General features: G+C 36.1%; 3 protein-coding genes across 5 annotated transcripts; 1 reads left to right on the forward strand and 2 right to left on the reverse strand.

Moving 5' to 3' along the window:
• The first annotated feature begins 44 nt into the window (after window positions 1–44).
• On the forward strand, window positions 45–17,089 carry slc25a24 (solute carrier family 25 member 24). 2 transcript variants are annotated; one of them, XM_008406266.3, is made up of 10 exons: window positions 45–224; window positions 4,424–4,550; window positions 4,634–4,721; window positions 7,391–7,502; window positions 9,672–9,830; window positions 11,588–11,740; window positions 11,808–11,915; window positions 13,494–13,661; window positions 13,733–13,883; window positions 16,359–17,089. In XM_008406266.3, the coding sequence occupies exons 1-10, from the start codon at window positions 45–47 to the stop codon at window positions 16,538–16,540; spliced, it is 1,428 nt and encodes a 475-aa protein (XP_008404488.1). In that variant the 3' UTR covers window positions 16,541–17,089. The 2 variants fall into 2 exon arrangements, with proteins under 2 accessions (XP_008404488.1, XP_081462155.1); XM_081606029.1 differs by lacking the exons at window positions 45–224; window positions 4,424–4,550; window positions 4,634–4,721; window positions 7,391–7,502 and adding an exon at window positions 8,013–8,931.
• On the reverse strand, window positions 17,090–20,181 carry LOC103463097 (transmembrane protein 69-like). Of its 2 annotated transcripts, none has more exons than XM_008406263.3 (3): window positions 20,040–20,181; window positions 19,042–19,086; window positions 17,090–18,297 (listed from the first exon to the last, which is right to left on the reverse strand). In XM_008406263.3, exons 2-3 carry the CDS (start codon window positions 19,084–19,086, stop codon window positions 17,578–17,580), a joined length of 765 nt encoding a protein of 254 aa, XP_008404485.1. In that variant the 5' UTR covers window positions 20,040–20,181; the 3' UTR covers window positions 17,090–17,577. The 2 variants fall into 2 exon arrangements, with proteins under 2 accessions (XP_008404485.1, XP_008404486.1); XM_008406264.3 differs by having other exon boundaries at window positions 19,932–20,088.
• Window positions 20,182–21,953: 1,772 nt separating this feature from the next.
• tm4sf4 (transmembrane 4 L six family member 4) lies at window positions 21,954–27,643 on the reverse strand. The gene is made up of 5 exons (XM_008406262.3): window positions 27,151–27,643; window positions 25,895–25,984; window positions 23,847–24,001; window positions 23,054–23,240; window positions 21,954–22,568 (listed from the first exon to the last, which is right to left on the reverse strand). Exons 1-5 carry the CDS (start codon window positions 27,319–27,321, stop codon window positions 22,551–22,553), a joined length of 621 nt encoding a protein of 206 aa, XP_008404484.1. The 5' UTR covers window positions 27,322–27,643; the 3' UTR covers window positions 21,954–22,550.
• Between the last annotated feature and the right edge of the window lie 234 nt (window positions 27,644–27,877).

Below are 27,877 nucleotides of genomic sequence, written 5' to 3' on the forward strand. Positions count from 1 at the left end.
AGCTCCGCAGGCCTCGTTTAAAAAAAAAAATTCAAGTTTAAGCCATGTATCCCGCAATGAGGAAGCTGTTTTTTACGGACTGTCGGTGCGCCGGAGATCCGCCCAAGACATACGAGGAGTTGTTCGCCAAGCTGGACACCAACAAGGATGGGAAAGTGGATGTTTCCGAGCTCAAGGCGGGCCTGGCTGCAATGGGCATCCAAACCGGGAAGGGGGCTGTGCAGGTAAGGCGAGAAGCAAAATGTGCAAAAATATATGAACGTTTTCAATGGTTTTAGCGCTAAATTTGTACTGTGACAAATAGATGTTTTTGTCTAATTCCCAACAATGTGTAAGTAAAATTCTAAGATAAAAGGAGGGAACTTTTTGTCTTAACACAAAAATATTGATAAACTATGAAGGTATGTATTAGGGCCATGGTAGATAGAAAAATAAAAATACATTTTCGCCAACAAAAAACTCAGAAAAATTTAGATTAATCAGAAATTTTCCAGAGGGAAAAAAAAAACTTGGAAATTTGCGAAAATTTTCAACTTTGGAGATTTTCTGAAATACAGAAATTTCCCATTTTCCTTAGTAGAAAATGTCTTGAGTTTTTCTGTCAAATTTTTGACTTTTCAGACTCAATTTTCTCGTTTGTTTTTTTTTTTCTAGAAAATTTCTCAGATGTTTGTTTGCTAAAATGTCCTTCTTTCTATTTACAATGGTCCTAATAGGCCATTGTAAGAAACAAAACATTCTTCAAAACGAGTCACGTGATCAATAATCGAACGTTACCACTGGCGCAAACCACGAAGAAGAGAGGAACAGGAAGTATGTGGAGGATGATGGCGCAGGATATTTTTAATGACTTATCGCACTAACAAATTTTTTATGCTGTTTCTTATTTAATCGAAACGCAAAATTGTAAAATTGTGTTTTTCCAACGTCAGCGGAATATTGACGCACATTAGTAATGGAAACTCTGCAGAGATGATAACAGTTTAGGTAACACATGCAGCCATATGAAGCTATATGTACATTTTTATTTGAATAAGAATAGGAGAAAACTGATGATTCGTGAATAAAGCTGCCATTGCTTGAAGGCAAGTTGGTGTAACACTTGGAAATGGGATTTAATCTCATCTCAAAACTCTTCTACTGCTACATGAGTATTACTTATATGCACAAAATTTTTAGTTGGAAACATTTCCTGTAAAACTTTGTGTACAAAAAATCAGATATAAGGGAATAAATATTAACTTCTCTAAACTATGATAAACTACTTCTGCGCTTCTGATTGAACATAACAAAACAATATAAAAGCGATGAATGTGCTTTACAGCGCACAAAAAATGTTCACAAGCAAGAGTAGCAATACTTAAACACATTTCTCTCACGTAAAAGTAAAAAGTAGCAGGAAGTTAAAAATATTTAATGACTTAATCATTTAAGGATACTGAAGTAACTGATCAAATTATCAATCATTTAATATTTAAAAATTACATAATCAGACAAACCAAAATATAAAGTTAAATGGAAATTTTGGCATTTAAGGACCAAAATGACAATAATTCATATAAGTAACTAAAAATAACAAAATCAGGCAAAAGAAAATGTTTCCAAATCAGTTTATTTCAATAAAAAACTCATGAAACTTTAACAAAAACTCCAGGTGTGAGTCTGAGTCTGGGGAATTTTTGGTTAAAACATGTTTTTCATTCAAGGATCCAAACATTTGACTCCAGTAAAAGTAAAAGGTACAGCGCAGTAAAAATACTCCTAAAAGCGAATTTTTTCAGTGCAGCCTCCATTTTGTTGCAGCTGTGAAAGTTGTGGTGAAAATGAGCCCTGGAGCAAAGCAGCTTCCCACAAACCGCTCCGGCTTGTCGGGTCAGAACCCAGCAGATTGGCTCCTCTTTTCAGGTCTTCTGTGATTTATAGTGAGATTAAGCTAAATAAGAATAAACCAATCTGTCTCCCATGTGTCTAAAAGATTATTTATTTTCCATCTATTTGACCATTTTTATTGTAAATAAAAGAATCGGGAAGATATCTGTGTTTCTCACTGGATCAGGTTTGTGGCTTAATTTTCATTGAGTGGAAACAAATGAGATGAAGATTAAATTCTTAGTCTCAGACCCAGTTTGGTTTCATCGTCTCCAACATCTGAGCTGCAGCGACGGCGAGATGTTCTGGTCCAGCAGCGGTTCTGTCAGTCTCAGGCCAACCAGCAGGTAAAGAAGGTCAAACGTAGGAAATAGATGGAAGAAATAACTTTACACAAACATCAGACCAATGTTGAGTTTCATACAAACTATGGATGAAACGATTAATCGTGATTATTTGATTATTAATATAATTAGTAATCGATAACTGTAATAATTGTTAAGTGCAGCCCTAATACAAACACAAGCAGCTAATTTGATGGTGTGATCAAGTTTATTTTTTATGATGCTGTTCATTCAAAGAGTAATTTCATTATTTTGTAGGAAAAATAAGGAAATAATACATTTGATTTAATGTCCAAAAAGTTTAAAAGCGTAAAGATAAAATCTAAGCATGATATCAAAATAATGAAAAAAAGCTGTAATTATTGATCGGCTGTCCTGTCACAAAGCAAGCAAGCAGTCAGACAAAACCTTTTTTAAGGTAATAAAATAATTAAAGGTTGATTTTTATTCCATGCTGTTAAAGTCCAGCAAGAACATTTTGAATTGACCTGAATAAAGCAGTTAATGTCGATAACCTGCAGGCGTTTGCATCCATTAGAGCCCTACGCTGAGCAGAACCTCCGTCTAAAGCAGCAAACTGCAGAGTAGAAACGGGAAGACAAAACAAACCAAAGCTTCACTTTAACCTTATCTGCAGTAAACATGTCTGCTTTGCATCTTTGTACGTTGTAGCTTAAAAAACACACAGAAAGCAAGTTCATCTTAATGATCACAACTATCTAGAGCAGTGTTTCTCAACCCTGGTCCTCAGCAGCCCCCTGTCCTGCATGTCTTAGGTATTTCCCTTCTGCCACACACCTGAATTGTATCTCTGGGTGATTAACAGGCTTCTGCACCACTTGATGGTCATGCAATCATTTGAATCAACTGTTCTGGAATAGAGGCTCATCTAAAACATGCAGAGCAGGGTTGAGAAACACTGATCTAGAGAAAAACCTGCAGGTCCAGGCAGGATAAAAAACACAGGAACAAACAGAAAAATGTTCAGAAATTCAGGAAATATGAAAAAAGTTACATCTGCAGTTAAAATCTCACTGCTGGCTGTAAGAGGACGGATTCGTCTTTACTCAGTCAGAAGTGAATTTTGAAGGATTAACCTGGGAGAGGCCTGCTGTGTGTGACTCAGGGCTGTAAAATAAGAAAAATGCTTTCTGTGACATGATAAGCAGTAATAAATCTCTACACTGGTTGCTTTCATATTCTCCCAACACTTTTGGTTTAATTTATTACATTCTTTGATTCCAACAGGAGCAAAAATGATTAAATTTTCATTCATTATTTAGAAAATAATAGGTGGAATATGTTTAACTTGAGTAAAGCCACATGAAGTTTGCATATTTCTGATCTTAACCTGTTAGGGCTAAAACAATTAATCATGATTAATCAATTATTGAAATAATTGTCAATTAAAGTAGTAAGTGACTGTTTATTAACTGGAGTATCTAAAGCCCACTTGCTGAAATATCAACATACTTGGAGCAGTTATTAAGCCAAAACTGTATTAAAAAAATGTACATTTTGCATTTAAGATAATAAAAAATAAACTTTTGTCTGTTTATATTCTACCCTAAACTCCCCAGGTTGCAGTTTTAGCTTCATATGGTTCAAATTGTTTTAAAAAGTGTCTTATTTAGTATCCAGTTGTTAATCTGTTCATTAGAAAAGTCAACAGATCAACACAACACCGTGTGGATAAGTCAAGCAGAAAGGGCTGAACGTTTTACATGATGGTGTTGGGAGGATTTATTTCAGCTTTTGCATCTGCAGGAATAGTTTCTTGTATTCTAGGCAATAAAATGTTTATTTTCTTATTCCAAAAAGGAATTGAATTTACTAATTTGCATCTGAAGGCTTAAATGACAAATCTGCAGAATGTGCTCATTTTAAAAATACGATTAATCGATTAATCATCAGAATAATCGATTAATCAATAACTAAAATGCTGTTGGTTGCAGTTCTAAAAAGTACAAAGTTCAGACAGGAACTGAGCTCAGAGGAGGAAGTTTATCTTTGCAGTATTCTGCCCCCAAGTGGCAGATTATGGTAACTGCTGGTTGTGTTAGTGATGGTGGAGTCGACATCTTTCTCTTCAGAGCTCAAAGCTCTCCCTTCACCCACCGAGGAGGAGGTCAGAAAACACTGCAAAAAACAGCCGGAAAAAATCTGTGAAGAATCAGAACAGCTGATATTCTGTGTGTTTTTATCTTTAGAAAATAATTTCCTCTGCCGACAAAAACAAAGATGATGCGCTGGACTTCAACGAGTTCGCCAAGTACCTGAAGGAGCATGAGAAGAAGCTGCGCCTGACTTTCAAGAGCCTGGACAAAAACAAAGACGGTATGGAGAAATGCCAATCAGTTATAGATTTAAAAATGTTTTTAGAGTTGATCTGCTTGAGCTGTGGTCATTTATTCCAACAGGTCAAGTAGATTACATGGAGATCCAGCAGTCGTTCGCCGATCTGGGTCTGGAGATCACCAAGGAAGACGCGAAGAAGATCCTTCAGAGGTTTTTCTGTTTGTCTCTTATTGCTGTGGTGGATTAACTGGATCTGATACAGTCTTGTGTAGATTTTTAGAAATAGAAAGCTTAAAATGACAGTGTAGCACAAAGTGAAAGGTGGAGACCAGTGTGAGGGGCTGATAACCAGGGAGCGGTGGAGGAAGGCAGAGTCGCACGATAAAGAGCTACTGAGACGTCTGAGAAGAAAACTGACATAAAAACACTCACAGCTGGACACAAACTCAGCACTAAATCAGGTTTAAGTGAATTTCCTGCAACATTTATGCTACTCTGGTACTCAAATGTGATTCATTAAAGTTTAGAGGAAAACTTAAGTTACATTTGACTTGAAAATGTGTTTTCAAGGTTTGATTTTTATATAAAATCCTTGATATTCAAACTGCACGTTGTTGTAATAAAGTGTAATCTATCATTTGATTAAAATCTTTAATTTGATAGCCAGATATGTTCATTCAGCTAATCAAACACATTTTTCTCACTGTCTGAAGTTAAATCAGGCTAAACTTTTCCTGTTTTTGGTCATTTTGAATGATCAAAATTATTTTTTCACTAAATACCAGAAAACTTGGTGGAAATTGTTTTAGAGATTTATTTTTTTACCCCCACACAACCTGTTTGTATTGTGTCAATGCAATTAAAATTATTACATATATTTATTATTTAAGAATAACTGAAAACAAATTACATTTATATTTTTTAATTATTGGATTCCAGTTTTTTTTTTTGCTTTTCTCATCCTCCCTCCAACTTTCAGTCGTCTGCATCTATTTGTTTATCTCAGAAAAAGTTTTCTGTGGTATAATAATGTTGCCACTATCATGATTTAATTTGCATCTGTGTGTTCAGCATGATGTGCTGTGTTGGCTTTCTGGTTTGCATGTAGGAAAATAAGTTACATTTTGATCCCGTCTGACGAAGCACCTTCTTGCACATTTTTGTCGATTCCTCTTTTGGGCTTGTGTTAGCATCAGGACTGAAACGATTAATCAGATTAATCGTGATTAATCAGGTGTTGAAATAATCATTAATTAATTTAGCAATCGATTAATCGTTAATTGGAGTATAAAGATTCTAAAAACAGCCAATTTGCTGAAAGAATAACACATTCAGAGCAGTAATTAGGCCAACACTGTTGCTTTTAAGATAAAAAAACACCTTTGTTTGTACAGATATTCTACCTAGACAATTTTAGCTTCATCAGGTTCGAATTGTATGAAAAAATGTCTCCTATTTATTGAGTTTTCCAATTATTAATTTGTTAATCCCAAAAATAACCAACAGATCTGCTCTTGCTGTAGTTAAGTGGAGCAGAAAAGGCTGCGCTTTTCACGTTCGAAGTATTTTTTAGCTGCAGATGCATCATTGTCTCCAAATAATCAAGCATACAAGGAAAGCTGCTACTGTTGCATTTTAGGCAATAAAATCTGTATTTTCTTATTTTAAAAAGGAATTAAAATAATTATTTGCGTATTTTAATGTATAACATTGCATATAAAAGGCTTAAATACAAAATCTGCAGAATCCGACTAATCGATTAATCGTCAGAATAATTATTAGATTAATCAATAACTGAGATAAGCATTAGTTGTTGCCTTAGTTAACATGGACCTTTTGGAAAATGTTCTAGTTTTTCCTGTTGTTGCCAGGTCTTGAGCCTTAACGTTGCTCCTTTCCAGGTTTAGCTGATGGTATTTTATATTCATCTTTCTTACAAGATCCTCAAAATACATTTGAAGTTTCCACCGCTTTGTTTTAACATGACAAGCCGGTGAAGTTTAATAGATTTACACAAAGAAACATAAAGAGGTGGTAGCGTGCGATGAATGAGAAAAAACAAAAAGTAGAACAGGATGTGTGTTGGTGTGAGTCAGACGGAGATTTGGTTTGAAAACCACAGCAAAGGGCGCGTGCCAATCTTCTGAACAGACACAAAGGAATTTAAGCAACAGTCAGTAACAAATATAACAACATAAAGGTCATTTAGGGCTGCACCTTACAATTATTCTATCACTTACTCTGACGATTAATCAATTAATCAAATAAAACATGGCAAATTCTCCAAATTTTTCATTTAACTACTGAAGCCTTTTTTTTTAAATACAATATTAGAAATGCATTAAAAGATGCAAATAAACAAATGTAGTTACATTTTTAAATAGGAAAAAAACATTTTATTTCCTAAAATGCAACAACATTCCTTTAGTGTACGATTAATCGTCAAACGTCAACCTATGAAAAGCTCAGCACTTTCTGTTTGACTTAATATCAATACAGCGTAGAGCTGATCTGCTGATATTTTTTATATTAACCAATTATTAATTGAACAGCATCATAGGAACTCTACTTATCTGACATAATTTGACCTTCGGTGATTGTAAAACTGCCACTAATTCTCAGGGGAACATATTTACACACATTTTTTGTATCTTAAATACAATATGTATATATATTACAATTTTGGCTTAATTACTGCTGCAAATGTGTTGCTCTTTCAGCAAAGGGTGTTTTTTGAGTCTGTGTTCTCAAGTTAACGATTAATTGATCACTATATTTGTTGATGATTATTGAAATGATTGATTAATCATGATTAGTCTGATTAATTGTTTCATTTATAATGCATATTTTAAATGGAAATGTTTTTCTCTGTTCTCCAGTATTGATTCTGATGGTACCATGTCGTTGGACTGGAATGAATGGAGGGAGCACTTCCTGTTAAACCCGGCAACCAGCCTGCAGGAGATCATTCGCTACTGGAAGCACAGCACGGTAAGAGCAGCCATCTTGTTTTTCACCAACGACTAAAGAGAAATCCTCCAATCACTAAAATCTGACATTACTCCATTTTTGTTTACATTTTGTGAAGAAGGAAGCTGCGCTCATTGTCTTCTTTAGAGGTTCTCATGTCGCTTCCTTCAGTGGTTCTTGCTGCAGCGCCCCCACAGGGCGAGGAGGGGAACTGGTTTTTCAAATTGGTTCATTTGACTCAATGCAGTGAGAAAGAAAACCACAGCAGCTGAAAATGTAACAAATGTCGCAACTTTGGTCTCCAATCGAACTGAATCTACCAGATTATCAGTAGTGAAAACATCTTTAAACTACAAAAAGGAAGGAAATTAAAGGGGCAGTATTATGTGCTTTCCAGGCACATTGCTATTTTATAGTATAATGAAGTAACTATGTTGACTTCAGTGGTTATAAAAATGATATATATATATATATATATATAAAATACGATTTAAAGGGAATTTGACTTGGTAATTTAACACTTGAAATTGGGCCTCTGTCTCTTTAAAAACTCCTGCTCTTTCTGAAACTCCGCCTCCAGGAAATCATCACAAAATGGCTCCTCTATTAACCCTTTATCAATGTTTTTACCAGCGTTTCACTGAGAAGTAGCTCCTATAATGAGCTCAGCAGTAACAACAAGTGTTTGCTAATTGCTTCTGGCTAGTCTGAAGGAGCCGAGCTCTGTAATGCAGAAGCTCAGAAGTTTAGAAAGGAGGAGATGCGCCTTGAAGGCAGAGCTAGGTCCAACAAGGCGTTTAGCACAGCTGAATGGTTGCTATGGAGATTAGAAGATTTCTAACTATGTTTTGATGAGGGAATAACATTATAACATGATCTAAAGCTAAAAAAAAAGTAGATTTTTACAGATATTACCCTTTAAAGGAAATATGCTGTGATGTTTGTTTGTTTTTCCACTTCTAGAACAATCCTTTATGGTTATATATCTTTATTTTGGTACCTTACATATTCCACTCATTAATTTATTTTGCTCACAAACTGAAATATCTTATTTCTTATAAAATACTTGAGCCCAGAAACAGAGGATCCTCAGGCCGTGTCTAATCTCTGATGCTCGCCGTCTCCGTTCAGTGTGCATAAATTACCGCGTGCTTTCTAAACGCAGCTGAGATGAGCTAATTTCAATCTGACCTGCGTGCAGATTAGCCCATCAGAGGGATTTGGCAGGGATGAGTAGAAAGGAAGAGCGTCTGGAGAAGAGTAGGGATGAGGAGCCGGGACCTCAGCATAGATTCTGGCTCTTTATTAGAATCGTGTGAAGGGAAACAGGAACTTCGGGGCTCTGCAGATCCGCTGAAGGCTTTGGACGGCCATGGCTCTGCTGCAGCAACATGCTAACTGGTTTTTCCTCGAATTTGAAGATGGAGGAGGAGTCTTTGAGGTGGATGTGGTAGGTTTTCACAATCTGTTAACAGTATAGAAACTATGAATTCAGCCATTTTCAGTGGAAAAATAATCTATTTGAAAAAATAAAATAATAATAATTCAGCATCAAGTTACCACTTTTGGAAAGTTGACATTTTTTGACTTTTGAAACTTTTTTTCTTTAAAATTTCTGAGCTTAATCTCAAAAGTTGCTTTTCAAACTTCTTTTTCTTTCAAGAGAATCTAAGATATTAAAATTAACTTGTTTTTTTCTGGAAAAGTTGAGTTTCTTGGTGCAAAATTATAGGCCATCATAATTACTAATATTTTTACTTCATTTTTCTAATATTATGACTTTATTCTGGTAACATTAAAACTTTATTTTCTATATTATTTAGACTGTATTGTCATATGACTGTGTTCTTCTAACATTATGACTTTATTTTTGTAAAATTAAATCTTAGCCTGACCATTTTATTTCTTCATAGAGATGGGCTGAATTGAGAATTAAAATAAATGCAAACTGCAAAACATGCTTGTCAAACAAGATGGCGACCTTTGGAGTCAATGAGTGCATTGGTGAAAAAAAAAAAAAAGTAATAATAAACAATCCACAATTAATTTTTTGAAAACCAAAAATTAGTTTGATTAAAATCTTTTTATTGCCCTAAAACAATGTTTAACCCGGCAAACATTGTTTTCTCCTGATGAAAACAGTTGTGGGGTTTAAATCCGATTTAATGAGAGTGAATGTGTTTCCTCCAGGTTCTGGATATTGGCGACAGCCTGACCATCCCAGATGAGTTCACGGAGGAGGAGAAGACAACGGGCTTGTGGTGGAAGCAGCTGATTTCGGGGGCCGTTGCGGGAGCCGTGTCCCGCACAGGAACGGCCCCGCTGGACAGGATGAAGGTCTTCATGCAGGTGCGTCACAAGCAATTTTATGTTTTAGTCTTGTACATTATTGGACCTTTCAACATAAATTATTGCTTATTATTGTGTCCAATAATTCCAGGGATCAGTTCTGGTCTTAATTTTAAATTATTTTTTTAATACGGATGGGAACAATTAATCTAATCCAGTGGTCCCCAAACTATGGCCCACGGGCCGGATCCGGCCCGCCGCCACCTTTGGTCCGGCCCCCTGAACAATACCAGAGAGCATGGACCTTACCAAGCTCCGCCCAGAAACGCCCCTCGAAAGTCCCACGTGACTTCATGTCTCACACTAACCTCCTCGCAGAGCTTAGCTTCTATAGCTTCTATGGTATTTTTCGTTTCGACTGACTCTGCAGAGTATTTCTGAGTCGATTAGTTTAGCATTTCTGCCGGATTCTCACAAAATATCAGCCACGACAATGGAACCAACAAGTTCATGTCATCTTTTTTGGACGACATCAAGATGTTTTAGCCACGCGATGCCTCCAACATTGTGCGAGTTGCAGCTAAATGCTACCAGTCGATGAGGAAAACAGCATGATCCTCAGACCCTCAGCATAAATATAGCCGTGGACAAGATCACTGATGCTTATTGTTCTTGCAAGGCTGGGTGAGTCGGACATTCATGGTTTTGAGGGTTCCAATGTGCCTACGCCTGATACACGGTACTCGGTGCTAGCGTGGCTAACACGATTACAGTTTAGTAAAAGCTAGCATGGCTAACACGATTACAGTTTAATAAAAAGCCTTTTCAGGTAAAATAAAATCTTTCATGTATGTCAGATATGGTACACATTGCATATTGAACTGTTCAGCTAACGTAAGACTGTAACAGACAGGCTTCAGGATGTAGAAGTTATATCGGTACTGCTATTATGCTGTACTTGGCTAAAAGGTTTTCATAATGGATGTGTTTATTATTGACTTTCTTTTTTTCATTCACTAAACACAAAGAAAGCAAAGCAATAATACTTACGCCAGCAGACACTTTGTTCTTATTGATCCTACGACGGTTGAGCTGCAAATGCGGTCGTGCACAAACTTTGATCCAAGCAAGGCTTTCCGTTTCAGATTTTGGAAATCTGTGAATTTTAGTTTCACAAACACGATCAGGATACCTGACATCGCCTGTACAGATACCCCACTGACGAAAACCCTTTTTTTTTTAGAGTCCTGACGCAAAAACTTTCTGTCTGTCTGCTAGTCCACAATGTACATTAGCATGAGTTTGTGAGCCGGCAGGGTTATTCCAGAACGGAAAAGAGAAACGGTTCAGAGTTCGGTGTGCGATGCAAAATGCGCTTTATTCGGTTTTATTTGGAAATATAAGCTCACGACAAACTCCTGACTGTAAGTTTCACCCGGAAAGCGCTGATTCAGCCGAGCTTCATGGCGGAACAGCATCAAATTCTCATTTAAAAATGACTGCTGGGCTACGAAGGTAAGGCTGTGATGACGGGGAAGCGAAGGACGACGCTGGAAAGTTTTGACATGTTTGAAAAACAAAACAAAAAAACAACTAATGCTACATAACGAGTTTGATTTTGAGGGATGTTGTGACTTAAATCACTTTCTGAAGCGAAGTTTTAACATTCCTTCAAGACCAAACACAAATGGTAGTTCTGTATGAGTATCTCTATTCGTGGGGAATTAAGTGTTGTATAAACTTAATATAACTTGCATCCTTCTTGCTGAATCTGCTTTTACGAATCAGTTTTAATTCTTGTTTTCTTTAATCTGCAGGTTCACGCCTCAAAGAGCAACAAAATCAGCCTGGCGGGAGGATTTAAGCAGATGTTAAAAGAAGGAGGGGTGACGTCTTTATGGAGAGGAAACGGCATCAACGTCCTGAAGATCGCGCCGGAGACGGCCATTAAATTCATGGCGTACGAACAGGCATGTATTTTTATAATCTGTTGAATTATTTTGCGTATTTCAGATTCTTACTGAAGTGTCTCCTCAGTATAAGAAGCTGCTGGCCAGTGAACAGGGGAAGATCCAGACCCATGAGAGGTTCATGGCGGGATCATTGGCTGGAGCCACGGCGCAAACTGCCATCTACCCCATGGAGGTGAGCCAAGATGGAGCTTTTCTTACCCCATGTAGCAAAAACATGGATTTACACTGCAAAAACACAAAGTCTTACCAAGTATTACTACACTAGAAATAAGACAAAACTAACTTACAAGTAATTTTTCATCAAGATGTAGGAGTCAATAATTACTTAATATTGAAATTTAAGAAGTACTAGTTTCACTGACAGATTAATTTACTTATAACATTAGAAAATCTCTTTATTATAAGTGAAATAATCTCCCAGTGGAGCTAGTACTTTAAAAAAAAAATCAACATTAAGGAATTGTTTACATAAAACATTAATATTTAGCTTAAAAATACTGATAAATTTCTTATTTCTAGTGCACTAAGATTTTTGCATTAGAAACTAGATTAAAAACCTGGTACAATTTTATGATTTTTGCAGTGTACGAGTGAATTTCCCATTTGTGATCTCAGTTTGTACAGATTGAACAAATATTGTAAATTAAAAATATTCAAATTCGGACCTTTTTTTTAATCAATTGCAAGTTAGTGCTGGTTTGTTGCAGTAATTAACAATGAAAAAACTCAAGAAGATTTTCATCCCAGGATTTATACTTTGAGCTATAAACTGTAAAAGTTCTCAGTGTTTCAACCTGATGATCATTCAGCCAGAAATCTGATGACATATTTTTAAATTTGATCAGAAACATTATTCCTGTAACATATTTGCTTGTTCCAATTGAATTATCTCACTTTTTTCTTCTGCAAAGTTGCATCGTAAACTTTAAAAAGTGTCCAAAATGGATGCAAATTTTGTGTTTCTGGCAGTTTTATCAGGTTGATTAGAATATGTGGAAGACAGAAAGTTTCAAAATAAGTTCAGCTTTGCACATTTCCTTTCTGATTCAAGGCAGTCTTTGTTTTGTTTTTATTGTACTTCGCTAACTCATTGCATTAAATATTTGAATTGATAATTATCCAAATGGTGGCTAATATTAACAATTTTCTGCCTTGAAATTCAAAAATTTCCAAGTTTTTCTTGAAAATTTCTGAAATTCTTCTAAAAAATTTGGACTCTTTTTAGAAAATGTTCAACTTTTGAAACTACAAAATTTTTTTTTTTTTTTAGAAAATTTCTGAGATCAAAATTTGACTTTTTACCAGCAAAGTTTTGACTTTTGAAACTCAGAAAGTTTCTAAGATTAACCTCAAAATTTTTGGGTTTTTTTTCCAGTAAATGTTTGAGTTTTGAAACTCAGAAATGTAATGTTTTTCTCAAATTTCTGTGATTAATCTTAAACTTTCTGAATTTTTTTGTACAAATTTTCCACTTTTCAGATGTTTTTTCCAGAAAGTTTTAGACTACTCTCAAAATGTATTAATTCCTGTCAAATTTAAACTTTTTAAAGTCAGAATTGTTCAAGTACTTTCAAGAAAACGTAATAGAATAATGTCAACACTTAGATTTTTTCTAACAGTCTTTCAAGTTGACAAACTTGTAGAATATTTCTGAGTTTTATGTCAAAGTTTGAGTTTTTTTTACAGAAATATAAAATAAAAAAACCCAAACTCGGCTGCTTTGCTGATCGTCTGGATTTCGTCTCTTCAGGTGATGAAAACTCGTCTGACGCTGAGAAAGACGGGACAGTACTCAGGGATGTTCGACTGTGCCAAGAAAATCCTGCAGAAGGAAGGAGTCAAGGCATTTTACAAAGGATACGTTCCCAATATTCTGGGCATAATCCCGTATGCTGGGATAGATCTGGCTGTGTATGAGGTGCGTGCCGATAAATTCAAACTGTAAATACATAAATCAGTCCTGAGGTTTCCTCAATCTCTTCCCAACAGAGCTTAAAGAACTTCTGGTTGTCCAAATACGCCAAAGACACAGCGAACCCAGGGGTTCTGGTGCTGCTGGGCTGCGGAACCATTTCCAGCACCTGTGGTCAGCTGGCCAGTTACCCGCTGGCGCTGATCCGCACTCGCATGCAGGCTCAAGGTAAATATGTAACTAGAAATGTGAATATTAACTCCATTTAACTTGCTGAAGGCAAATTAATAAACATTAAGAGAAATAAAAAATCTATTAAAATATATATATTTATTATAAATGAAGTTGATTTATAATGAGAATAAAGTCATACGAGAATAAATTTGTAATATTACGAGAATTAAGTTGTGCGAGAATAGTCAGAATATAAGAATAAAGTTGTACTTCTACGAGAATAAAATTGTAACATTACCAGCATAAAGTCGTTAAAATGTTTATTTTCTTAGCCAGGCTCTACTAGCTTTTTTTTGCATCTGTCATGGTTAATTACAAATATATCACCAGCTGACTGGATAAAATTCAAACATTTCTGTGGAGATATTGGTATGAGATTCCTTTCACAATTACCTTAAAGTCTTAAATGTGAGTTGGTGAAAGAAACCCTGAAAAAGTGCATTATTTAAAATCCGAGTTTTTCTTATGAAATGATTACGTGCCACAAGTTCTCAAATGTTGGTTGGCTGGATGTGCAGCCATGTTGAATTGATTGTTTTTCAAATAATTTAGATTTAAGGAAGTTTCTAGAAGAGCAAAATGTTCTCATGAACTGTTTTAATTAGGATTATGGTGTTAGTGACGTAAGCTGAGGATTTCGTTAGTTCATGGAACAGAACTGGTTCTTAATGGGTTTTATCTTCACGCCATGTTGTGCAACAAACACAGAGCCGGTAATAGATTAAATCAGGATCTCTTCCTTCTACTTTTAAATACATTTTATGTTTATTTTTAATGTGGTTATCTTAAAATTGGGAAATAAAATATATATTTCTCCTCCCTGTTCATACATAATTTGAACATGAAATTGCGAAATGTATTGCGTGGATTAACCACTTCCATCTTGGAAATAGTGAATGAATTGATAAGAACAAGAAATATTCATCTTTTTTACTTTGCATTGAAGGATCCAAGTAAATAATTTACATTAAACCATTTTTTTTTAGATGTTTAAATAGAAAACATTTAATAACATCTTCCCACATACTTACAATTTAGCAGGGGTTTTATTTACATTTTCTAAATTTATGAATTTGCATATTTTGTGTTGTGTACATTTTTTATTTAAATGCTAAAAAAGCAGAAAAACAAACTTAAAACCATAATTTTGAGTGCTTCATTTAGTTTATTTATTGATCCCAAATGGAAATTAACCTTCAAGAAAAGTAATATTATGAGAAGACATGGCAATTTTATTTGACTTTATTATCAATATGACTTTATTCTTGTAATTTGTATTTGGTCTTTAGCATAGACCAAATACTATGTCATAGTGGTGAGCATTGCTAACTAAAAGGTTATTTACACTAAAGCACCAATCATAAATAATTCCAGTAACGCTAAGAAGCTAATACCAACATAGTATTTAGTGGAAGCTAATGCTAAAATGCTAACATTAATATTTCATGAAAGCTAATGTGAAAGCCCTAACATAGTGTTTAGTGGAAGCTAATGCTAAAATGCTAACATTAGTATTTCATGAAAGCTAATGTGAAAGCTCTAACATGGTATTTAGTGGAAGCTAATGCTAAAATGCTAACATTAGTATTTCATGAAAGCTAAAGTGAAAGCTCTAACATGGTATTTAGTGGAAGCTAATGCTAAAATGCTAACATTAGTATTTCATGAAAGCTAATGTGAAAGCTCTAACATGGTATTTAGTGGAAGCTAATGCTAAAATGCTAACATTAGTATTTTATGAAAGCTAATGTGAAAGCTCTAACATGGTATTTAGTGGAAGCTAATGCTAAAATGCTAACATTAGTATTTCATGAAAGCTTATGTGAAAGCTCTAACATGGTATTTAGTGGAAGCTAATGCTAACATTAGTATTTCATGAAAACTAATGTGAAAACTCTAACATGGTAGTTAGTGGTGTTAACATTAGTATTTCATGAAAGCTAAAGTGAAAGCTCTAACATGGCATTTAGTGGAAGCTAATGCTAAAATGCTAACATTAGTATTTCATGAAAGCTAATGTGAAAGCTCTAACCTGGTATTTAGTGGAAGCTAATGCTAAAATGCTAACATTAGTATTTCATGAAAGCTAATGTGAAAGCTCTAACCTGGTATTTAGTGGAAGCTAATGCTAGTGTTAACATTAGTATTTCATGAAAGCTAATGTGAAAGCTCTAACATGGTATTTAGTGGAAGCTAATGCTAAAAGGCTAACATTAGTATTTCATGAAAGCTAATGTGAAAGCTCTAACATGGTATTTAGTGGAAGCTAATGCTAAAATGCTAACATTAGTATTTCATGAAAGCTAATGTGAAAGCTCTAACATGGTATTTAGTGGAAGCTAATGCTAAAATGCTAACAGTATTTCATGAAAGCTAATGTGAAAGCTCTAACGTGGTATTTAGTGGAAGCTAATGCTACAGTGTTAACGTCGACCATGTTGACGCCCTCCATGTCTCTTGTCGCCGCAGCATCTCTGGAAGGCTCTGAGCAGCTGCCGATGGGCCGCATGGTGCAGAAGATCCTGGAGAAGGACGGCTTCTTCGGACTTTACCGCGGCATCCTGCCCAACTTCATGAAGGTGATCCCGGCGGTCAGCATCAGCTACGTCGTTTACGAGAACATGCGCTCTAGCCTGGGAATCCAAAAGTAAGCTGCAGAACCCTCCAGCTGCAGCCATTTTTATTTTCCATTCACACTCCCCATTCTTCATCAAGTTGTTTACCTGGAGGTCACCAGAGGTCACGCAGCTGAACTCCTGTGGAGGATTTAAAGTGACAGCAGCACTTTAAAATCCTGCTCGCCGTTTACAATGCAACCACAACTTTAAGTGCACTGACGCACTTTGGGTTAAATAACTTTAAATCGCTCAGACAAGGTTGATTTAAACAGAAAACCCGTTCAGCCTCCATTGTTTACCTTTAATCAGGCTGCACCAGTTTCAGCCCTTATCAGACGTCCGAGCCATCGCCTGCTGTGTAAAAACCCCAAAATCATGCAAGATGTCTGAAAAATTAAAGTGCAATACTTTATCCCTTCAGGAAAAAAAATCACATCAGTGTTTTTCCAAAGAGTTAATATGTGGGATGTTATTACACCTTTTAGTAAAAGTAAACAAACATGTGCCTTATGTCTTTTTTATGTTTTCTTTTGCCTTTGGTTTATAGATAATGTTTACAATAAACATCTGATCACATATGAATTAAGTTGTGAAGTTTTTATTGAAAATACCAACAGAAACGATGTGTGTTACTGAGCTTTGATGTGACAAACGGGGAGGTGAAACGTCACAGAAAATATCAGAATTAATTAAATTCAGGCAAAACAAAGTTCATAGTTCACCACCTAAATACTCTGAATTTAGTTCAAAGCTCCTCCATAAGCTAATTACATTTATGTCTGAAACAAGTTAATTACAATAACCAATTGGGTCATGAGGTTTAATTTAATTAAATGTTTCTTGAAGATCCTTTTTTATTTTAGAGATTGAAAACATTAAGCAAAGAATATAATTTCACTATATTGGGTTTATTTAAACCCAATATAGTGAAATCAGGATGAAATAATTTGGCATTTTTGTGCCACCTAGTGGAAACTTCTATGTTTTTTCCCCAGAGTAGATATTTTCTGAGTTTTTAGGTTTTTAGGTCGGCCCCAATACGCTGCTGTACATAAAACATTAAATATGCTTCAGAAAAAACACTTCTCTGGAAATGATCCGTTCATCAAAATCGTTCCGAGCAGAGAAAAGAACGCCGTCACGGTCAGGACGGTGCGCAGCGCCTTGAACCAGCTGGGATACGTCGGCAGCAGAGAGAGGTCATAATGCAGCGAAACGCCGAGTCCGACGATGGTCATCATGACCGCCGGAACAAGGCTGTCGCTCAGCAGCATGGCCGCCCACGCCAAAAGCGGCGGAACCACGCTGTTGGCTAGGTTGATCCAGTCGGGTTTGGCCGGGCTGCTGTCGGGAAGCGCGAACCCCCATCGGGAACCGCCCAGGAAAGAGATGATGGCGGCGGCGTAGGCCAGCTGGGCGTAGGCCAGCTCCGGGTAAAACGTCTCTGTGGCGGCCATGATCAGAGGCGGGGAGACGAAGGGGATGAGCCCGGCGAAGCCCAGACACAGCGCCGGCTTCGGACCTTCCCACAAGTGTTTCATGTCATACCGGACCAGGTCCAGTTCCCGGGGAGGCGGTTCTGGTCGGTCTCGTTTCTTCAGCTTCGCAGCAGACGAGTGGAAATGTTGCGATGTGATTAAACCATTGAAATGCGGAGTTTTTCGGGTGACGGAAATGAAACCATGAGGTTGTAGTTGTCTGAAATTATCCGGGAAGAACCTGGAGGAGAATGGCGATCCGGTCAGGGACGACGGCCGCCATGTTGGAGGACGACGAGTCCAGAGGGAAACCTACAGGAAGTACAGTCTCTATATGAGTGGTCAGCCCTGACGGCCGAATCAACTATAAGCTACGGAGGAGTATTAGGGACATACTTGGAAAAAATAAAATTATTTCAAGATTAAAGTCATAGTATCATGAGAAAGTCATAATGAGAATAGTAATATTTTGAGATAAAAGTCGGCTTTACAAGAATAAAGTCGTGAGTCATTGAGATTCAAATCAGTATTATGAGAATAAAATTGAAACTTTACGATAAGTCAAAATCTTATTAGAATAAAGTCGAAATAATGAGAATAAAGCTGTAATATTACAAGAAAAAGTCAATAAAAGGTATGCACTTATAATTTTGACTTTATTCTCGTAATACAACTATTCTGTCTATAATCCCAAAATATGGGGATTAAATTTTATAATAGAGAAGTTATTCCAACTTAATTCTCATGTTATTTCTAGTTTATTCTCATATCTTTTAATGTTTTAATATTATGACTTTATTCTCGTAACTGTTTCTTTCGTTGGCCCCAATACTCTGCTGTACAATAAAAAAACTGAGCAAGCTAAATTTTCTTGGAACAAACATCATAGTTACAGATTTGTAGAAAAGCAATCTGTAGAACATTGTAGATCCACAATATTAAAAATGTCTTTCACAAATCTGCTTTAGTAGGATTACAAAATCACTCAGTGGGCCGCAAATGGCCCCCGAGCCGCACTTTGAACAGCCAAACCGGCTATCAGGATGGATTTCTTACCCTAGGCGTCGCAGTGACGATTCTTCTTAAAGCAACAGACAGCATCTGAAGGGAAAATCAAGAGTGAGAATCACTGTTAAAAACTCAACTGACACCTTTTTTTTCCTACAGATTTTTTTTGTTTTTATTTTTTTTAAAAAAATTGTCTTGACTTTTTAATCTGTGTATTTTTTTCTCGCGGTGCTTTTCAGTCAGGCAAAAGTTTAAGTCGCTCTCGGACGCCTCCGTTGCGTTCCGACGCGTGACGGTTGAGGCTATCGCTAACTAGCTGGCTAGCTAGCGGTTTTACGGCTATCATAGCTAAATGATAATTTATCGTTGCCTGGACGAAGTTTGCACATTTCTGTGGAAATAAAAGTATTGAATTTCATTCAATGTGGTCTTAAAAGGATTTCCAATAATTTATTTATTTCTGGATGAAAAACTGGATGATTAAAGACTTCCGTCTTCATTGGTCTCAGCCGGCCCCCATTTGGAGGAACAGTTTGGTTTAAAGAGACTTCACTGTGCACTGTTGTCGTTTCTCTTGTGTATTTATTTTTGATATTTAAAATGTCTTCCAGTTCCACTGTCAAATGTTCATTAGAAATTTAAGCATATTGATCCTTGAGATTTGCATTGTGGCATTGCTGTTATATTACTGGAAAATTTTTATTTTAATTGGGACCATTTTAGTTTTAAGTAATTTTTTAATTAATAGTTTAATTTAATAAGAAACTGAATTTTGGGTTTTCATTCATTATAAGCCAACTATACTCACTATAAGCGAACTGGAGTGACAAATAAATCTGAAATTTCGGGGGAAATGGTACAAAGAAAAAAAAAACGCATTCAATATGTGTTAATTTCTAAAAGAATCGCATTTTTTCCAAACAAAATTCAACACCCACCTGCACTCAGAAACAACACAAACCCGTCACCGTGAACAGCTGTAGTTGCATAACTAAACCTCGTTTATTTATATATCATTGTCCCATAAACTTAGCTGCTAAATTTACCTTCGTTTCAGTCTGAAAACTTCATATTTCAAGCTGTTCTTCGGGGTCATTCAGCAGGATTTTACCCTGGTGCGCTGTTTATTTCTTCCGGGCGCATCAGCTTCCACGACTTAATAGTTCCGCTTATGTGACCAGACGGACTGGGACGTGAAAGCGATGTAGTGTGTATGATCAAAATACACTTAATAAAAATAAACATAAATTCATAGGATGATTTATCACATTAATACGTTTTATTGTTATAATTCATGTAAATATGGATGTAAAGTTTTAATTTCATACATTGCTTCATATCTGTAAATTTTTTAAAAACAACTTCAGTGATATACTTTTGTTCATAATGACTAAAAACAATTTAAAAATGCTAAGTATTTAAACTTTGTGGGTTCTTTCCCAGCGGTTTTCATCATTTGATGAATAAAAAGTGCCACGTTTGAAGTATCTCAGCTAATATCGATCTAAATTAAACAAAAAAGTCAAAAGACTTAATTATATACTGTCCAAATTATCACACTAACATGTTACTTTCAGTAAAACAATTAACTCAATTTATTTAAAAACTTCAATGACTTCATAGACTTTTGTTCACGTTACTACTAGAAAAAAAATATATATTTTTTATTTTTTTATTTTTAATTACAACTGGTTTTGGGGTGTTTTTCAGTTGTAATCATTGTTTAACTTGAACCGTCGCATATCTGCCTGTGCAGACGCACTTTTACATCTTGCGTCTTGTAAAATAAACGTTTCTACCGCATCATATTACAGTAGATGTGAGGAGCGGCCATATTGAAACGAGAAGTTCGCCTTATTACAATGGACCTTACCACAGGGCCCGCCTTTCATTGGCTAATGCCCATTTTACGGCACAGCGCAGCTATCACGTGGGTTACCGGCTCACAAACTCATGCTAATATACATTGTGGACTAGCAGACCGACAGAAAGTTTTTGTGTCAGGGCTCGATAAAGAATGGTTCTCCACCGTCAGTGGGGTATCTGTACAGGCGATGTCAGGTATCCTGATCGTGTTTGTGGAACTAAAATTAACAGATTTCCAAAATCTGAAACGGAAAGCCTTGCTTGGATCAAAGCTTGTGCAACCGTGTAGGATCAATAAGAACAAAGTGTCTGCTGGCGTAAGTATTATTGCTTTGCTTTCTTTGTGTTTAGTGAATGAATAAAAGAAAGTCAATAATAAACACATCCATTACATAAACCTTTTAGCCAAGTACAGCATAATGGCAGTACCGATTCAACTTCTACATCCTGAAGCCTGTCTGTTACAGCCTTACGTTAGCTGAACAGATCAATATGCAACGTGTACCGTATCTGACATACATTAAAGATTTTATTTTACCTGAAAAGGCTTTTTATTAATCTGTAATCGTGTTAGCCATGCTAGCTTTTACTAAACTGTAATAGTTAGCACCAAGTACCGTGTATAAGTCCTAGACACATTCGGACCCTCAAAACCATGAATGTCCGACTCACCCAGCCTTGCAAGAACAATAAGCATCAGTGATCTTGTCCACGGCTATATTTATGCTGAGGGTCTGAGGATCTGCTGTTTTCCTCATCGACTGGTAGCATTTAGCTGCAACTCGCACAATGTTGGAGGCATCGCGTGGCTAAAACATCTTGATGTCGTCCAAAAAAGATGACATGAACTTGTTGGTTCCCTTGTCCATTGTTGTGGCTGATATTTTGTGAAAATCCGGGAGAAATGCTAACCTAATAGACTCAGACATACTCTGCAGAGTCAGTCGAAACAAAAAATCCCATAGAAGCTATAGAAGCTAAGCTCTGCGAGGAGGTTAATGTGAGACATGAAGTCACGTGGGACTTTCGAGGGGCGTTTCTGGGCGGAGCTTGGTAAGGTCGATCTGTCAAAAATTACAGTAAAAGAGCAAATGTGAATTTTGTCCAAACATGTTTATTGGTACAGATATTTAATTTTAGATATAAACTCAGGATTCTGAGAAATAAACTGACTTTTGAAGTTAATCCATGGTGTTTTACTGTTTGTACGAATTGTTCTGAGAATGCTCTTATGTTTTGCAAAGAGAGAAATGCACCAAAGTGACTGAGAAAAACTGTAATAATTACGATGTAAAGTACAATAAAATCTTTGGCGAATGAAGCCCACAAGGGGGCAGTCATGTTACTTCATAAAGCATTAATGGCAAGGAGCAACTGGGGTGAAAATAAAAACAACAAAGCCATGAAATGAAATAAATACATGTAGCAGATAGAAAATCAGAAAATAATAGCAATATACAGCAGATTAATCTTTATATGATCAATAATAGTAATAATAACACATAGTCACAGGAGTCTGCAAGAAGAAAGTAAACTAAGAACGTAAAAAGAGCTCTGTCATTTTTGCAGTGTTTTCAGATGACACTGTAATCAATAAGCTCCTCTTCAGCAGTTAGATTAATGCGTAGAAGTCATCCTCAGGAAGGAGAATAAATATGGGACAGCCATCTGTCTTCATCCACAGGAGGCGCTTATACGGCTCCATCGCCCTGAAAGACAAACATTATTGTCAGGCAGATGTTTTCAGTTCACATAACTCATCCAAACAGACTCAGTTCAAGACTTTCAGGTTACGACAACAGATAAAAATACAGAATAACAAGTTAGAAATCTCTTTGCAGACTTGTTCACTGCAAAAAACCTAAATCTCACCAAGTATTTTCATCTAGTTTCTAGTGCAAATGTAGTACAGTTGAAATAAGACAAAACTAACTTACAAGTAACCTTTCAGCAAGATATATGAGCTGGTTTTAAGTCAATAATTCCTTAATATTGGTGAAAAATACTTCTTCCATTGGCAGATTATTTCACTTATAACCTGAAATAAGTGAAATAATCTGCTAATGGAAATAGCTTATGTTATTTAAATGCTGCTTGCTGTACTAAGGTATTTGCTCTAGAAACTGGACCAAAAATCCTTGGTAATGTTTATTTTTTTTGCAGTGGAAGTGAATTCAGCTGCCTGGACACTGACCCCTCCGCAGCAGCCGCAGCAGTCTCCGCACAGCGCCCCCAGCAGGCCGTTTATCACCTGCACGGCGCACAGCACGATCTGGATTAAACCCATCGCCAGCAGCACGCAGAACAGGCCCAGGTGCCAGGACACCATGTTTGTTGGCTGTTTGCACTCACTCCAGAGAGTGTGGTTCTTCAGGTAGTTTCTGAAGATTAAATATAGAGTCGGATTATTAATTTCAGTTTGTTTTTGATGAACATCTCTGACTGTTGCTGGGTTTACATTACAAATGTGCGCAAAACTTTGCATATATTTGGGTATTGTCGCTTCCATTGTTGATTAAATGTTGACTGAATTGCAAAATTTTGTTTTTTTTTACATTAGCAGAATATCATCAAAGTTTTGAGCACATTTGTAATGAAAAAAGCAGCTAATAAAACTTGCACAAACACAATGTAAACTATTCTTGGTACACAACAGCTGCATTTCCATTACAAATGCACCCAAAACGCAGTCGATATTTTGCTAATGTAAAAAACCAGCAGAATATGGACAGAGTTTTGCGCATGTTTAAAATGCAGCAAAATATGCAGAATATGCAAATTTTTATGCAGCCAAAAAATTTCCTTCGTCCGGCACCAAATTGTTTTAGCAAAAAACATGAGTTTTTTCAAAATTGACTTGTTGCCATTAAGCAAATTAATTTTCTTGTTTTCAACTTACACAATTTTATGATTAATGGAAACGCAGCTATTGGTGTCTGTATTAAGAAATGTGTTTAATGGATTTGTGATTTTGCACGGCATCTCACCCATTGTCGAAAGGGTATTCCCATCTTGTTTTGTTGACATCTGCAGCGTCAACCAAAGAACAACGCGGCCCCCTGTTGATGGCAACACATGAAACTATAACGGAGTAACCTGCGCCGAGCGCACCGACGGCTGCAAACAGGATGGAGCTCAACATCTATGTGGACACAACAGAGAGAAAATGGTACAACGAATTCAGCATCCTCTTGATCTGAAATACAAATAAACTATGATTTAAATGGAATCACTGCAAAAACACCAAATCTTACCAATTATCTTTGGTCTAGTTTCCAGTGCAAATACTTTATTTTGCTTGAAGTAAGACAAACTAACTTGCAACAACTTTTCAGCAACATATAAGACCTTATTTTACGTAAATAATTCCTTTCAATTCATGAAAAAGTACTAATTCCATCGGCAGATTATTTTACTTACCGTTACCTAGCAACCTCAGCCAAGCCAACCCGTCACCTAGCAACCTCAGCCTAGCCAACCCGTCACCTAGCAACCTCAGCCAAGCCCAACCCGTCACCTAGCAACCCAGTTCTAATTCCACTGGCAGTTTATTTCACTCATAACGTTAAATTTTTCCCAAATTATAAGTTAATTTATCTGCCGATAGAACTAGTACTTTTTCCATCAACATTAAGGACTTTTTGACTTAAAATAAACGTTTGATTCTTGCTGAAAAGTTACTTGTAAGTTAGTTTTATCTTATTTCAAGTGTACTAAGATATTGGCACTAGAAAATAGACCAAAATTACTTGGTAAGATTTTGTGTTTTTGCAGAACAACGTAAAGCAAACAAAGTTCTGTTTGATTTTTCACATTCCTGATCGATGTGTGTGTGTGTGTGTGTGTGTGTGTGTGTGTGTGTGTGTGTGTGTGTGTGTGTGTGTGTGCGTGTGTGTGTGTGTTCATCTTTGGTGGAACAATAGTAACTTTGTGAGAGACGCCTTTAAACCATCCAAAGCCTCATTAATACATGTGCTTAGTTTTATGCATTTCTCTGTGTGTTTTTACATTTATGGCCATGTAAATCATGAAGGGTGTGTGTCCACAGTGTCATTGTGTTTGTTTTCCATTACAGCCTCAGCCTGATTTGGCTTTACAGTTAAACTGATAAAATGCAGTAAAACAACGTCTATCATCATTTTTTTTTTACTAAATAAACAAAATAACTGCTACCAAATGTTCATTGTGTCGGCAACCATGAAGAGTTGTTTGGAAAAACACTTGACCTTTGTTACAATAATTTCTGCTTCACAAAAAGCACATTATGGGTCAAAGAAATAAAAAAATAAAGTCATAAAACAGGTAAAAGAAACAAAAGATGGGGAAAAAAACTAACAAATTGAACTGGGGGTACAATTTAATTGCCACTTACATTAATTTAACTTTTAAATCCACCTTTTTCATTTGTGTTTCACAATTAATAAATTAGATAAATCAAATGAAAATCACATGTTTACTTCAAATTAAAGTTCAATAAACCCAGTTGGATTATGGGAAATTATTTGCTCCGGCTCTTTGATTCCCTTCATCATATTTGCTTTAAAGCGTCTGATGTTGCCACACCATTTGGGGCTCTGCATCCAAGGGCAAGGTACAGGGTTTACCACAGCAGCCATTTTGAAGCATTCACAAAACTAACATCCATATTTAAGAAGGTTTACATCAATTATTTTACTTTAAAATTATATTTAGATATGTTATCAAATGTGAGTGCTTTGACTTTTAGTCCATTTTTCATTTAGTAGTCCCAAAAGTAAAAAATAAAGGTCTGAATTTCCATACAGTACATAGATGAGACAAAAACCTATTTTAATTTTCACTTCTGTTATACTTCATTTGCATATCAGCTCCTTTCGAGTTGGAAAAACCGCCAATGTTTCCTGATGTTTTCATTTTAAATATGAAAAAAAGTTACATCCAACCCAAATGAAGAGCTACTGTGACTAAAGTAAACTTTAGTCCCAATTTTAAAAAGTGATTTTTGTAAAACAAACTAAAGAAATTCACGACGTTAAACAGTGAAACAGTTCTTTACCGCAAATCTCCGCCCACAGCTTTCGTTTCCACAGCAACCGCAGCAGTCATTGTTCTTCAAACCCAGGAAGACGAGAGCTGGGAAGATCATCTACCATCCACACACACACACACACACACACACACACACACACACACACACGCACGCGCACACACACACACACACACACACACACACACACACACACACACACACACACACACACACACACCAAAATATCTAAATGAGGAATCATTCATTTCCTTATTGTGTCCATGTTCCGTCACCAAGCATACAGAAGATTATTGAGCATCAATCTTTTGATGTACATTTCAACTTCTACCTGATAAGCAAAAAAAAAGCATCAAGCAAGGTTTCACATACTTTAAATACAATTTTTTTCTCAAAAACTCTTAATTATATTTAAACTTCTACAGAAGCCGAGAGCGGATGTTTTCTGCATATACTTTTTCCCGATGGTTTTCTCGAGATTAGCTCAGAAAAACCCACTGAGTTTTCTCAAAGTTTGTGGAAAAAAAATCAATGTTTTCTCAAAGTTTATTTTCTTGAGTTTCACCTGTTATATCAAGAAAACCATTGAGAAATTTGGAGAAAAAAAGTTTTCTGAAGGATTTTTTAATCTCTAAAAAGATTATTGTGGAATTAAGTCTTTACCTGGATAAAATAATGAGGAAAAAATATGCGAAAAATTGAAAATTAACTAGTTATATAGAGAATCAAGTTTTCTAAAAGTTATCAGGAAAACTCCTTGTTTTGTTAAAGTTGTTTACAAACAAACTTTGGAAGTAACCTCTTGTTTTCAAGAAAACAATATCTGCTTTCTTGAGATTAACTCTTAATGTGTAAAAATAATTATTTCGAAATTAACTTATCTAAAGAAAACCATTGAGTTTCTTAAAATTTGTCAAGAAAAAAATACTTTCTCAAAGTTAGTTTTTCTTGACTTAACTTCAAGAAAAAAAATATTTGTTTTCTCAAGATTAACTCTTTATCTAGAGAAAATCGTTGGTAAAAAGTTTATACAGAAAATGCAGAATTAACTTGTTATCTGGAGAAAACGATTGGGGACAAAGGATACGAGGAAAACGGCCACTCTCGGCGTCCGTACAACTCACACCTGATATGGGACAAATTGGTTCCACGTACTTTAAAAACAAAGTTTTACTTCTCAGAAAGTCTTAATTTGTTTATAAAAACATAAACACATTTAGCACCATATTATCAACTGTAGACAGCATAACCATCATGAGACGTACCAGCACACCGGACCCCAGGATGCCTCCAAAGTACCAAACCTCGTCTGTGATGTTCTCCTTATCCGCAACCTTCCCGCCGGGGAAGAAGAGCAGGATGTTGCAGAGGACACACACGACGGCCAGAGGCATCAGGCTGATGCCCAGACATTTAGCGAAGCCGCCCGAACACATTCTGAAGCTTCAAACGCCGGGCCTCGACTGAAATATTCTGAGATGTAGATGCTTCAGAAAGACGACTCCTAGCTTCTTGCACCTCTAGTTTAGAAATATCTGGATTCCCAGAATGATGCTGCCGCTTCACCTGCCTTCCTACTGATGACTGTCGATGCTTCATGTGGTCCTTTATAGTCGCCCCTCCTCTCTTTAGACATGATCTCATTGCTTCACATTTGCATCAAACAGATCTCTCTCTCTCTCTCTCACACACACCCATACAAAGTCCAAACAAACACTGCAAAAACAGAAAATTTCACCAACTATTTTGGTCTAGTTTCTACTGCAAATATCTAATTACACTTAAAATAAGACAAAACTAATTTAGAAGTAAGTTAACAGCAACATATAGGAGCTTATTTCATGGCAATAATTCTTTAATTCTTTAAAAAATTAATAGTTCCACTGGCGGATAATTTTACATAATATGAGGAAAATATCTTGCAATAAAAGAAATAACTATTGAGTTTTACTTAAAAAAGCTCCTGTATCTTGCTGAACATTTTCTTGTAAG

Source organism: Poecilia reticulata, chromosome 4 (genome assembly GCF_904066995.2).
Source record: "Poecilia reticulata chromosome 4, P_reticulata-male-v2, whole genome shotgun sequence".
Lineage (NCBI taxonomy): Eukaryota > Metazoa > Chordata > Actinopteri > Cyprinodontiformes > Poeciliidae > Poecilia > Poecilia reticulata.

Coding starts and splice junctions, on each gene's coding strand:
- slc25a24 (XM_008406266.3), top strand. CDS start 45: ATGTATCCCGCAATGAGGAAGCTGTTTTTTACGGACTGTCGGTGCGCC. Junction 225..4,423: donor CCGGGAAGGGGGCTGTGCAG/GTAAGGCGAGAA, acceptor TTTTATCTTTAG/AAAATAATTTCCTCTGCCGA. Junction 4,722..7,390: donor GCGAAGAAGATCCTTCAGAG/GTTTTTCTGTTT, acceptor TCTGTTCTCCAG/TATTGATTCTGATGGTACCA.
- LOC103463097 (XM_008406263.3), bottom strand. CDS start 19,086: ATGCTGTCTGTTGCTTTAAGAAGAATCGTCACTGCGACGCCTAGG. Junction 18,298..19,041: donor TCGTCACTGCGACGCCTAGG/GTAAGAAATCCA, acceptor TACTTCCTGTAG/GTTTCCCTCTGGACTCGTCG.
- tm4sf4 (XM_008406262.3), bottom strand. CDS start 27,321: ATGTGTTCGGGCGGCTTCGCTAAATGTCTGGGCATCAGCCTGATGCCT. Junction 25,985..27,150: donor TCCTGGGGTCCGGTGTGCTG/GTACGTCTCATG, acceptor TGTGGATGGTAG/ATGATCTTCCCAGCTCTCGT. Junction 23,241..23,846: donor GAATACCCTTTCGACAATGG/GTGAGATGCCGT, acceptor TTTAATCTTCAG/AAACTACCTGAAGAACCACA.